The sequence below is a fragment of the Pelophylax lessonae genome, assembly GCF_965119305.1.
Source record: "Pelophylax lessonae genome assembly, chromosome: 6".
Classification (NCBI taxonomy): domain Eukaryota; kingdom Metazoa; phylum Chordata; class Amphibia; order Anura; family Ranidae; genus Pelophylax; species Pelophylax lessonae.
Window position 1 is genome coordinate 224,901,961 of NC_138773.1, and position 14,376 is coordinate 224,916,336.

General features: G+C 46.9%; 1 protein-coding gene across 1 annotated transcript in view; it reads right to left on the minus strand.

The window, feature by feature from the left end:
* Positions 1-11,669: 11,669 nt before the first annotated feature.
* UBE2F (ubiquitin conjugating enzyme E2 F (putative)) overlaps positions 11,670-14,376 on the minus strand; it is a 489,993-nt gene continuing 487,286 nt past the window's right edge. The window contains exon 10 of the mRNA XM_082261905.1: positions 11,670-12,677. Within this exon, the coding sequence (XP_082118031.1) occupies positions 12,627-12,677 (51 nt within the window). The 3' untranslated portion in view covers positions 11,670-12,626. The remainder of the gene's footprint in view (positions 12,678-14,376) is intronic.

Consider the following 14,376-nt stretch of genomic DNA (forward strand, 5'->3'; position numbering starts at 1 on the left):
TTATGCCCCGTACACACGTGCAGATTGTCTGCAGACTTACCAAAACCATATAATATGAGGTCAAACCTAAACACTTTCAATTTGTATGCAATCCGGCAGGCCCTTGCACTACATAGAAAAGGTAAGTCTGCAGACAAAAGTCTTCAGATAATCTGCACGTGTGTATGGGGCATCAGTCTCATCAGACCACAGGACATGGCTCCAGTAATCCATGTCCTAATGCCCGGTACACACGTGCAGATTATCTGAAGACTTTTGTCTGCAGATTTACCAAAACCATATAATATGAGGTCAAACCTAAACACTTTCAATTTGTATGCAATCCGGCAGGCCCTTGCACTACATAGAAAAGGTAAATCTGAAGACAAAAGTCTTCAGATAATCTGCACGTGTGTACGGGGCATTAGTTTGTTTGTCTTCAGCAAACTGTTTGCGGGCTTTCTTGTGCATCATCTTTAGAAAAGGCTTCTGTCTGGGACGACAGCCATGCAGACCAATTTGATGCAATGTGCGGTGTATGGTCTGAGCATTGACAGGCTGACCCCCCTACCCCTTCAACCTCTGCAGCAATGCTGGCAACACTTATACGTCTATTTCCCAAAAACCTCTGGATAGGATGCTGAGCACGTGCATTCAACTTCTTTGGTCGACCATGGCGAGGCCTGTTTGGAGTGGAACCTGTTCTGTTATACCGCTGTATGGTCTTGGCCACCATGCTTCAACTCACTTTCAGGATCTTGGCAATATTCTTATAGCCTAGGCCATCTTTATGTAGAGCAACAATTCTTTTTTCAGATCCTCAGAGTTTTTTTTGCCATGAGGTGCCATGTTGAATTTCCATTGACCAGTATGAGAGAGTGATAGTGATAACACCAAATTTAACACACCGGCTCCCCATTCACACCTGTGACCTTGTAACACTAATGAGTCACATGACACCAGGGAGGGAAAATGGTTAATTGGGCCCAATTTGGATATTTTCACTTAAGAGGTGTACTCACTTTTGTTGCCAGCGGTTTAGACATTAATGGCTGTGTGTTGAGTTATTTTGAGGGGACAGCAAATTTACACTGTTATACAAGCTGTACACTCACTACTTTACATTGTAGCAAAATGTCATTTCTTCAGCGTTGTCACATAAAAAGATATAATAAAATATTTACAAAAATGTGACGGCTGTACTCACTTTTGTGAGACACATGCAGTGTGTGTATATATATATATTTTTTTTTTTACACATACGGTCATTGGCTGCTATAAGCAGCCAAGGTACTGTGATCTGCTGTGTCGACTACTACTGCCCACCTTCTAGAGAAGTGTGCAGGGCATAATGAAGTCCATCAAAAGTCACCCCAATTTCCTACATGGAGAGGCAAGATCTGGCACTAAAATAGAGGGAAGCCTCTCAGCTAGAAAGCAGAAACCCACAGAAAGACCAGACACCTGATTCTAATGGGGGAGGGATTATCTGATCACAATCACTGACCCCATAAAAAACAAAAAACACACACACACACACACAATGGTGTATGTTCCTGGACAGTCAGAAACAGCTAAACTGAGGATGAAGGAGGTTTTAACTGTACTTGTGTCAGTCAAGTGCATTTTCAACAGCTGCCTGGATTAGTGCGTAACGTTTAGCGAAAGAACAGTTATACCCTAAAGCTGAACTCCAAGCAACCAGCTACATACACAGATGAAATGCATACCCAGGAGCGGTTTTACCTGCTGAAGGATTTAAGTTTCTGTCCATTCATATCTAAAATGTCCACAGATCTGTCACACAACATAGCCCTGTCTGGTTGGGCAGTAAACTTGACTTTTCCCTGCTGCAGTTCAGTAACACTTACAGGGCTACTTCTAACCCTAACCATGTGAATGGACAGTTAAAGTGCTTGTAAACCTCAGACATGAAATATAAACAAAGCATATCCCTCTATAGTGTGTACTTGTCTCAAAAGCACTAAGTGGCATTTCTGTCTGCTGCTTAATTCCTTTGCTATCTGCAGGAGTCAATTCTGACAAGTTTTTCTGACACCAAGAGAAAAAAAGGAGACAGGGAGGGATTTCCTACTGACTGACAGCCTCATATCTGTTCCTGTGTGCAAGTGGGTGTGTCCCTTTCCCTCCAATCAGCTCTCTTCACTGAGCGATGCAGTGTGTTAATTCAGCTCCCTTTTTTTGTGGCAGCTCAGACAAGCTTTATAAATTCTGGACTTTGAACAGATGGAGAAGACTGCTGTTAAACAGGCATACCTTATGTAGTCAGATTTGTTTAATCTCTGTGTATCACCTGAGGTTAGTCCCTTCACAAGGTATATGGAAGGGTTTACAACCACTTTAAAGAAGCAGCAGCACACTGATGAGATCTTCTCTCTGCCACTGTTTTCTCTTATCAGCATGCTCCTTTCATTGCAGCACAACTGATGTTTCTTATGCTGCTTCTCCCTAATACAGTTGGAGCCCTGCTGTACAGGTTTATACCAAGTAAAATTCAGGTACTTACATTGCTGGCACATAAAATACACTTGAGGATGATATCATGAATACGGAGTTAAATTAATTTGTATCTGCCTGGAGTGCAACTAAAATCACAAAGAGCTTCAAGTACAATAATAAATCATTATATAATGTTTAGTTCTCTTTTACACTTGTCTGGAGACTCGTGTTTTTATGCAGTAGAAAAACTCAGGTTTCTGCTAGGACATACAGGTGGCAAATGCAGAGCAAAAATCGAAAGCACGTCTGCATTTTCCATACCATCCCCTGTCTGCCCTTGCATTTCTATACACAGAAGCTGAGTTGCGGTGCAAAGAAATTAATGAAATGTCACTTTCAATAAAGTTTAAAAAAAGGAAATCCGTGCCTTGCATTGTAAAAATACAAGACACCGCCTCTTAAGCCCATACAGCATGAACACTAGTCTGCACAGAAAAACAGCTAATTTCCCTGTGTGGGCAGTGTAAACGAGCCCTTATAAAATCAGTCACAATTGCCTGTGCTGAACTGCACACACCATGTATCTAGCGAGGCAGCTTAACTTTTACTAGGTTATTTTCAGTAACATGCTTGATATATTCCTCTTATGGTAAAAGGGATAGAGATATTTCTGCATATATACACAAGCAAGTTTCATTGCAAACAAATGCTGACGTTATGGATAAAAAGAGGAATTTTGACTTACCTGTAAATTACACAAAGTACAGAACACAGGCATCTTATTAATAAATCATGCATTATAGGCTGGTACCTTCTGGGGATAGGACACTGGCAAGTCGGAAGACTTGCCCCGTTGGGGCACCTTCCCTATAACACTACTACAGTCTGAGTCCTCAGTTTTGTAGCAAGCAATGGGGAGTACCAGCCAGAAACAGCAGTACAAGCCAGAGCCAGCAGTACTCACAGCAGTACTAGCCAGAGTCAGCAGTACCCACAACAGTACCAGCCAGCAGTACCCACAGCAGTACCAGCCAGCAGTACCTACAGCACAGTACCAGCCTGAGCCAGCAGTACCCACAGCAATACCAGCCAGCAGTACCAGCCTAAACCTGCAGTACTAGCCAGTAATACCAGCCTGAGCCAGCAGTACCCACAGCACAGTACCAGCCTAAGCCAGTAGTACCAGCCAGCAGTACCTACAGTACAGTACCAGCCTGTGTCAGCAGTACCCACAGCAGTACCAGCCTGAGCCAGCAGTACCCACAGCAGTACCAGCCAGCAGTACCCACAGCACAGTACAAGCCAGCCGTACCAGCCTGAGCCAGCTGTACCCACCAGCAGTACCAGCCAGCTGTACCCACCAGCAGTACCAGCCAGCTGTACCCACCAGCAGTTCTTTTCAAAACTTACCACCACAAAGAGTCGAGTGTGCTCCAGACTGACCGACGCAAACATGGAAAACCAGTTGCGAGTAGCATCATCATCAATACCAGCTAACATCCCACACCTCACCAAAGAGAAGCAGTTGCAGCCATCACATTAGGGGTGAGTTAATTAAATGTTTGACCAAATATAACAGGCACATTTTTAAGTTGATAATTTTATACGGCCCCCGAATGATTTTATAAATACCCAAATGGTCCTTAGCAGAAAAAAGGTTCCTCACCCCTGCTTTAAGACCTGGGTTTCAAAAGTCATGCCGTTGAGACTATCAACCAGGGCAGAATAAATTGCCTTCAGAAAACAGCTGCAGCATTTTAGAAGAGACCAGGGGTCTTCTGTAACGAGGCTAAGGATATCTATGTACCAGGGTCTTCTGGCTCAGATAGCATCAGAAGAATATTTGTCTCCATCAGTGAAGACATATGCAGCCTGAAAAGGGGCCAGGAAATTAATAGAGTATGGGAGGGCAGAGGTAGAAAATTAATGATTCCGAAAAATAAGCTTAACCACTTACCCACCAGGCCTATTTTTGACACTTGGTGTTTATAAGCAAAAACCGAATTTTTGTAAAATCTTACCTGTAAAATTCCTTTCTCCGAGTCCTCCGACAGTCGCCGCCTCCTCTAAGTCATCACTGTTGGGTATTGACTTCCGCTCCGCAGGAGTAGCTAGGCATAAAGACTTAGTCAAAAGAACAAAGGCATTTGCATATACACACCCATGGGGGCTGTCCCATCTGGTCAATACCCCCTGCAGTGACCACTCCCAACTCAGTTTGGTAGCATAGCAGCAGGTAATAAGAACCCCAAAAGAGGGGCGGGGGCGGCGACTGTCGGAGGACTCAGAGAAAGGAATTTTACAGGTAAGATTTTACAAAAATTCAGTTTTCTCTTACGTCCTCCGACAGTCGCCGCTTCCTCTAAGTCATCACTGTTGGGATGTCCCAAAGCAGTATAGACATGAGGGGTGGGAGACGCAACCGTAGAAAAGGCAACGCAGTACCCACATCAGAGAAAGGAACCTTACATGTACAGTAAGAGAACCTCTGGGCAACAGAAAAACAATGCTCAACAGGAGCAACAGCCCAGGAAAGCAAATACCAACAGCCAGGGACCCAGAAAACAAGGGTCCTTCATGGCACTGCCGCACTAAGAACCTTGCGGCCAAAGGAGGCATCAGCTGATGCCAGAACATCTACCTTGTAGAATTTGGAAAAAGTGAGCACCGACGACCAAGTCGCAGCCTTGCACACCTGGGCCACCGAGGCCCGATGCCAATAGGCCCAGGACGCACTCACCGATCTGGTAGAGTGCGCCTTAACAGGGAAGGGTGGAACCCGTTCCTTCAAAGCATAAGCCTGTTCAATGGTCTGTCTGATCCATTTAGCAATAGTCGCTGCGGATGCAGCCATGCCCTTCCGAGGTCCCTCGGCAAGGACAAAGAGGAAATACGTTTTCCGAAAAGATTCCGTAGACGACAGGTAAACCCTGATCGCCCTGACAACATCCAAGGAATGCAGAGCAACCTCCTTAGGATGCTTAGGCTTCGTACAAAGCGAAGGTAGGACAATGTCCTCATTAATGTGGAACTCAGAGACCATCTTAGGAAGAAAGGAGGGATGCGGACGCAAAACCACCTTATCCCGGTGAATCACCAAGTACGGAGAACGGCAAGATAAAGCTGCCAGTTCTGACACCCTGCAAGCCGAAGTGATCGCCACCAAAAAGGCAACCTTCTTAGACAGCAGAGGCAACGATATTTCCCGAATGTTTTCAAAGGGAGCACGCTGTAACACGGACAGAACCAAGTTCAAGTCCCATGGAGGTAGGGGCTCCTTCCTGGGAGGAGCCAAATGTCGCACACCTTGAATGAAGGTGCGAACCAGGGAATGAGACGCCACAGGGCGTTGGAAAAGAATAGCCAGTGAGGACACCTGGCCCTTGATCGTGGCCAGCGCCAGGCGCTGGTCCACACCAGACTGGAGGAAGGCCAACACTCTCGACACCGGGGTACGAGTGAGGGGAGAACCCCCTGGACTCACACCAGGCGAAATAAGCCTTCCAGATACGGTAATAGAGTTTACCAGAGGAGGTTTTACTAGCCCTGACAAGGGTAGGAATGACCTCTGAGGAGAGACCCCTGTCCTTCAGGACCTGGGTCTCAACAGCCAGGCCGTTAAAGCCAGCGACCGTAAAGCAGGATGGAAGATCGGACCCTGAGACAGGAGATCTTCCCGCAGAGGCAGCCGCCACGGAGGCGCCACTGCCAGGTGAACAACGTCGGCGTACCAGGACCGGCATGGCCAGTCCGGCGCCACCAGAATCACCAGGTGCGGTTCCGAGACTAAGCTGCGGAGGAACCTGGATAGCAACTGAATCGGGGGAAAGGCATACATCAGACGATACTGATGCCAAGGGGCTACCAACGCATCCGAGGCGTCCGCCAGCGGATCGCGCGTTCTTGCCACGAACCTTTCCACCATTCGATTTAGCGGGGATGCGAACAGATCCAAGTCCGGGGATCCCCACCTCGCACACAGCATTTGGAAGACCTCCGGGTGTAGGGACCATTCCCCCTGGTCCAGGGTCTGGCGGCTCAGATAGTCGGCCTGCCAATTCTCCACACCCGGAATGTGAACTGCCGAGATCACCGGGACGTGAGTCTCGGCCCAAGACAGAATGTCGGTCACCTCCCGGGCCGCCCGAGCACTCTTGGTGCCCCCTTGGTGGTTGATGTAAGCCACCGAGGTAGCATTGTCCATCTGTACCCGGACAGGACGGCCCCGAAGACGGTCCGACCACTGGAAGAGACAGAGTTTTATCGCTCGCAATTCCAGCACATTTATCGGGAGGGAGGACTCCTCCTCCGACCAAGTGTCCTGGGCAGACAGGTTGCCCAGGACTCCACCCCAGCACGACAGGCTGGCATCCGTGGTAATCACTGTCCACACCAACGGACGGAAGGACTTGCCTTCCGCCACCGACGGGGACTGGAGCCACCACAGAAGAGCCAATCTGGTCTGACGACTCAAGGAGACACACAGATCCAAGGATTGAGGCAGTCTGTCCCACCTGTCCAGGATCTCCGCTTGGAGAGCGCGCGTGTGAAACTGAGCAAAGGGTATCGCCTCGAAGGCCGAAACCATCAACCCCAGGCCCCGCATACAGGCCCTGAGTGATGAGGACGGGCTGTCCCTGAGGGACCTGATCTCGTCCCGCAAAGTCCGGAGCTTGTCCTCCGGCAAGAACACCTTTGCCTGAGCAGAGTCCAGAATCATTCCCAGATAGGGAAGACGAACCGATTGAGACAACATCGATTTCTGAACGTTGATGGTCCATCCAAACTCCTTTAGCGTCTGCACCGTGGTGGACAGATCGCGCACTAGGTCCTGGCTGGCACGCGATCACAGAAGTAGATCGTCCAGGTAACCCAAGACCGCAATGCCCTGAGCCCTCAGCAGGCCCAGAACCGGCGCCAACACTTTGGTAAAAACCCTTGGTGCCGAAGCGAGACCGAAAGGTAACGTCACAAACTGGTAGTGGTCCTCTGCGATAGCAAAACGAAGGTACCGCTGATGACCCTCGAAAAAGGGGATGTGCAGGTACGCATCTTTCAGCGCTATCGAGGCCAGGAATTCTCCTGGACTCAAGGAGGCCACCACCGAACGGAGAGACTCCATACGGAACTTCCGAACACACACAAAGCGGTTCAGCGCTTTCAGGTCCAGAATAGGACGCACTTTGCCCTCCTTTCTGGGCACAGTGAACAGATTTGAATAAAACCCCCGGTTTGAGGGAAAGAATCTGTCCGCCGGCCGGGAAAGGAATTCGATCTTGTATCCCGATCAAAACGATTTCCAGAGCCCACCTGTCCGATATCCGGAGCAGCCAAGGTTGGAGGAAACCGCGCAAACATCGCCCCATCCCTGAAATGGGTGAGGGCGCCCCTTCAGGAGAGGCGGAGTGACCCGCCGAGCCGGCATTGCCGGACTTCTGCTTACCCGCCCAGGGCTTCTTCTGACTGCCCTGGGCCTTGAAGGGCTTGCCCTTGGATTAGTTCCGAAAGGCACGAAAGGACCCCGGAGTGGATCTAGGCGCAGAACCCCGCTTGCCTCGAAAGGACTTGTTCTTTGGGTTCTGGGGCAGCATGGTGCTCTTGCCCCCTGTGACGCCTTTCACCAGGGTATCCAACGCCTTGCCAAAAAGGCGAGAGCCAGCATAGGGAAAATCAGCAACTGTTTTCCGCGAGGACCTGTCAGCCGACCAGCTCTTCAGCCATATCAGTCGCCGGTTAAGTACCGAGACACTAGAGAGGCGAGCTACTAAAGGGGCCTCATTCAAGTCCACATCACACAGATACATGATTCCCTGGTGGATTTGATCCACCATTTCCAGCCGGGTAGGCGGATCACCACCAGACACGAGGTTGCTCCTAAGCACCTTAGTCCAATCAGCCACCGCCTGAGCCACCAAAACGGACGCAAAAACGGGTCTGAGCAACGAGCCCGCCACCGTATAGGAATGGCGGGCTAGAGACTCCAACCGTTGGTCCGCGGGATCCCGGAAAACCGGGGTATCCTCAGAAGGTAGCCTTGTTTAACACGGCCACAGTGTGATCTACCTGTGGAGGCACACACCATGGTGATTCCGTAGCCGGTGCAAAAGGATAAAGCAATTTTAACCGACTAGGCACCAGGAATGGACGTTTTAACGTGCGCCACATTTTATTAACAGTGTAATGAAACTCAGCTTGGCAGGGAAAAACCTGCGCCGACTTGCGGGTCCTGTGCGTCCCAAATGAGGACACAACGCCCGGAGGATAGGGCTCATCCTCCAAATGTAGTGTTTCCTTAACAGAAACAATTATTTCATCCATGGTCGCCCGCTCTTCAGGCGACCCCGGGGAAGAGGTATCAACCCCTTCCACCTCTGCCTCCCCCTCAAGTCCAAGGATGAGCGAGACCCTGAAAAGGGCACACTCGCAGCAGCAGCCAAATCACCATCTGAATCAGAGGAGAGAGACAATCTGAGCCTTTATTTTAGCAGCACGTTCAGCCATCAGCATTTCCATGAATGACACCAAGGACGCCACTACAGCGGCCAAATCAGGTCTCAGAGGGGCCACAGGAGAACTGGGAACCCCCACCAGAGTTGGGGAGAAATTTTCTGTCCTGAGATCCATTACTCAAATGACAAACAACAGTGCAAAAAAAAAAGTTTGTACTGCCCCTTTAAGAGCGCTGCGGAGTGCGCAGCCCACCGCTACAGCTACAGTGACAAAGACCCCCAAACAGGAAAAGACAAAACTGAGCTAGAATGACAATATAGAAAAAAAAAAAAATATTGAGAGCAATAACCTGCAGAGCCCCGCAGAGTGTTGCTCCTTGCTGCTAGAGTAGGCTGAATGTATAGGCTGCATGAAAAATGGCTGCCCCATAGGATTTGCATGGAAGGCTCCGCCAAAATGGCCGCCAAACATGCGGTCGGAACGATCGTTTGGTTACCGCAAAATGGCGGCGAATGGTGCCAAAAACAGCATGTAGATAGCCCACAAAGAAGCCCAACATGCCTGCCCATACTTAAAAATGGCGGACCGCGCGGATTCACCCGCTGCGGTCGCCACACACTCAGTAGCACCCCCACCAACACTGAAGTGACACAGGGAAGGGGACCCCCAAAAAACACATAGCACCGCAGCACATGTACAAGTGATCCCCGCAGGGACCGCATCAGGGAGTCCCACAGGCACAGACATGGGGAACACACAGCAACACAGACTGCCACCCCAGACAGAGGCCACACACAGAAGTACTTACCTGTACCAGATGGCGTGGGGTGCCTCTATGAACGGAAAGCCGCTGTCCTCATATGACAGGGACATGACACAGCATGACAGATGTGTTCTGTGAGGTAGCCACCTCACGGCTGCATCCCCCCTGCGAACAGGGATGGGTCATTCATGGTGCCAGGGCGAACCATAGCTCAACGCTCGATGGCGGGTTGGGGGTCCATCTGACCCTCTGCCCTGGAGAACCAGGGCGGTCAGTCCGAATACCAGCACAGCATGATCCATCTTCATCCGAAGAATCGACTAAAACTAAAGCTGACAAAATAAACAGCTAGTAAAGTAAGAGAAAACTGACATTTTCAAAAGAAAATCAAATAAAAAAGATTAGATAGGCTGAGACTGTAGCCCCAGCACAGGGAAGCCTAACTACTCCTGACGCTAGGCAGATTAAAACTGAGTTGGGAGTGGTCACTGCAGGGGGGTATTGACCAGATGGGACAGCCCCCATGGGTGTGTATATGCAAATGCCTTTGTTCTTTTGACTAAGTCTTTATGCCTAGCTACTCCTGCGGAGCGGAAGTCAATACCCAACAGTGATGACTGTCGGAGGACGCAAGAGAAATAATTTTTTTTTGCTAGAAAACTACTTAGAACCCCCAAACATTATATATATATACATTTTAGCAGAGACCCTAGAGAATAAAATGGAGATTATTGCAATATTTTTTATCACACCGTATTTGCGCAGCGGTCTTCCAAACGTTTACTTTTTTGAATTAAAAAATAAGAAACCAGTAAAATTCTCTGTTCGGATGAAACAAAGATTTAACTCTTTGGCTTGAATGGCAAGCATCATGTCTGGAGGAAACCACGCACTGCTCATCACATGAACAATACCATTCCTACAGTGAAGCATGGTGGTGGCAGCTGTGGGGATGTTTTTCAGTGGCAGGGAAAGGGAGACTATTGAGGATTGAATGAAAGATGAATGCAGCAATGTACAGACATATCCTTGACGGAAACCTGCTCAAGAGCACTCTGGACCTGAGACTAGGGTGAAGGTTCATATTCCAACAGGACAACAACCCTAAGCACACAGCCAAGATAACAAAGGAGTGGCTACAGGACAACTCTGTGAATATCCTTGCGTGGCCCAGCCAGAGCCCAGACTTGAACATCCCTGGAGATATCTGAAAATGGCTGTGCACCGACACTCCCCATCCAACCTGATGGAGCTTGAGAGGTCTTGCAAAGAAAAATGGGGGAAACTGCCCAAAAAAAGGTCTGCCAAGCTTGTAGCATCAATCAAAAAGAGGAGGCTGTAATTGGTGCCAAGGGTGCTTCAACAAAGTATTGAGCAAAGGCAGTGAATACTTATGTACATGTGGGGACCCTTCACATACATGCAGTACTGCTGCACATTGAAGACACTTGTGAGCTTATCCATGCTTCTATTTGAACTGCAATGAGCGAATTGCAGGAAAATGAACATATGTGAACAAGTCTTTATTTTGGTGCTGGTTCAGAGAATAGAAAATGAAGAGAATGATGACATGAATAGACTTTCATTAAAGCAATAATCCTCTTTACCCACCTATCCTGTTGCCATACTTTCTAGAGATTAAATGGCCAATTTCTGCTAAATCAGCTGATATTAAAGCTTTGCGTAGCCCCACTGACCCCACCTGACTTGGCAACAGTTGTTTTTTGATTGACTTTTGATGAATGAGCCATATGAAACATTTTTGGCTGAACAGTGAGAGCATCCAATAAGATGCAGTTACTGTTCAGGTAATCTGACAGTTGTAGGCGCTGGCTGTCAGAAAACAATAGCGAGCAGGGAAGATCCCTTCACCCACGCTGTTTAGAGTGGATGGTGGAATATATTAGATTTCTTTCTAAGTTCTTTTCAAATGAGAGAAATCTATACGTATATGGTTTCCTTAGACTGCTTCTATACAAACCACAAAAAAGTAAACAGAGACATCAGACCAAACCAGTGAAAGTGCATATCTTTGTATTTATATAACCCATATACATTGGCAGGGTGTGGTTACAGTTTCCATCAAGCTCCTTTAAACACGATTAATAAGTTAAAGTTGCATTATCACAGTAAGAAGAATTGTTCACCCATGTCTCGTTATCTGTGAAAGTCACCCCGTGCGCTAGCAACTTTTTCACTGGCAGAAAATCTGCATATTGCCTCACCCCATACTTCTCTCAGCACACAGATAAAATCAATATTAAAAAATAATGGATTGCAGGAAGATATTGAACAAGCCTACTGATCAAGTGAGGCCTGACAAATGAATTTGGTGTCTAGCTCCAGCCTCTTAGGTGGTCTTACTCTCCATTTATTACTGTAAACATTTTAAGCTGTTACATTCTATGCTGGAGTATCCAGAAGAGGCAAAAATTAACCCCATTTTCTCTGTTACTGGACCTTATGAGTCAACTACAAAGCAAACCATCTGTCTGAATGAAAAAGGCATCAAGCAGTTATGGTGGTTCAGGCCTATAAGAGGCTTATATATTATATACTTCAAGTTTGAAAAACACAGATTTGACCTAAGACCACCTGGTAACTGATGTGTTTGAACATGATTGGATATTCTCAGGATCATTACAACTTGTTAGAGTTCATACAACACTCAGTATATTGTAGGAGATATAAAACAAGCAAGCATTATTCGCCCCACTCAATGAAGGAAAAGGAAAAAAAAAAGCACACACATCAATAGCCAAAGAAGGGGGAAGAAGAGTTTTGAGGCTCCTTTTGGCTGGGCACAAGAATGGCATTAGAGTGCAGGGGCTGGAGGTAAAATGTTTGTTATCAGTCTGGCAGGGAGAGGGCTTAAAGCCATTCAATGATTTTCACATTCCTCCCCTTATGGCTCTGGAGACCCCACAGAGGCTGGCCACCGCTCTTGAGAGGGATCACAGATTCAAGGTTGGCATCATCTGGCATAGCGCTTGATGTAGTCCTCAACTTTACTTCGATATTCATCCTGCAAAACAAAAAAAGGCAAGGGGATATTAAACTGACAGAAACAGACAAACCACAAAAGGGGAGGGGTTTCATGCATATCAATAAATACAATTTAAATGTTTTACTCAATCAGTTAATAAACTGATGACATCCAGAAAATCTGACAATAAGTATTGAAAACAGTAATAATGACATGTGAATATTACAGTGAGGGAAAAAAAGAATTTGATCCCCTGCTGATTTTGTTCGTTTGCCCCCTGACAAAGAAATGATCAGTCTATTATTTTAATGGTAGGTTTATTTTAACAGTGAGAGACAGAATAACAACAAAAATATCCAGAGAAATCGCATTTCAAAAAAGTTATAAATTGACTTGCATTTTAATGAGAAAATAAGTCTTTGATCCGGTATCAATCAGCAAGATTTCTGGCTCCCAGGTGTCTTTTATACAGGTGAAGAGCTGAGATAAGGAGCACTCTCCTAAAGGGAGTGCTCCTAATCTCAGTTTACCTGTAAAAAAGACACCTGTCCACAGAAGCAATCAATCAGATTCCAATGATTCCACCATAGCCAAGACCGAAGAGCTGCCCAAGGATGTCAGGGACAAGATTGTAGACTTACACAAGGCTGGAATGGGCTACAAGACCATCCCCAAGCAGCTTGGTGAGAGTTTGACAACAATTGGTGTGATAATTCACAAATGGAAGAAACACAAATTACCTGTCAATCTCCCTCGGTTTGAGGCTCCATGCAAGATCTCACCTCGTGGAATTTCAATGATCATGAGAACGGTGAGGAATCAGCCCAGAGCTACAAAGGAGAATCTTGTCAATGATCTCAAGGCAGCTGGTACCATAGAAACCAAGAAAACAATTGGTAACACACTAGGCCGTGAAAGACTGAAATCCTGCAACGCCCGCAAGGTCCCTCTGCTCAAGAAAGCACATGTACAGGCCCGTCTGAAGTTTGCTAATGAACATTTGAATGATTCAAAGGAGAACTGGGTGAAAGTGTTGTGGTCAGATGAGACCAAAATCAAGCTCTATGGCATCAACTGCCATATTCCATAAGAACACCATCCCCACTGTCAAATATGGAGGTGGAAACATTATGCTTTTGGGGGTTTTTTTCTGCAAAGGGGACAGGGCAACTTAACAAGGATCATGGACAGGGCCATGTACCGTCAAATCATGGGTGAGAACTTCATTACCTAAGCCAGGGCATTGAAAAAGGGTTGTGGATGGGTATTCCAGCATGATATTGGCTCAAGAAGAAGCACATTAAGGTCCTGGAGTGGCCTAGCCACTAATCCCATAGAAAATATGTAGAGGGAGCTGTAGGTTCGAGTTACCAAACGTCAGCCTCAAAACCTTAATGACTTGGAGAGGATGGGCAAGGAGGAGTGGGACAAAATCCCTCCTGAGAGGTGTGCAAATCTGGTGGCAAACTACAAGAAACGTCTGACCACAAGGGTTTTCCCACCAAGTACTAAGTCATGTTTAGCAAAGGGGTCCAATACTTATTTCACTCATTAAAATGAAAATCAATGCTTTTTAGATGCATTTTTCTGGATATTTTTCTTTTTATTCTGTCTGTCACAGTTAAATTTAACCTACCATTAAAATTATAGACTGATCAATTCTTTGTCAGTGGTACAAAATCATCAGGGGATCAAATACTTGTTTCTCCTCACTGTAGTTACTCATGGCAATCAATCA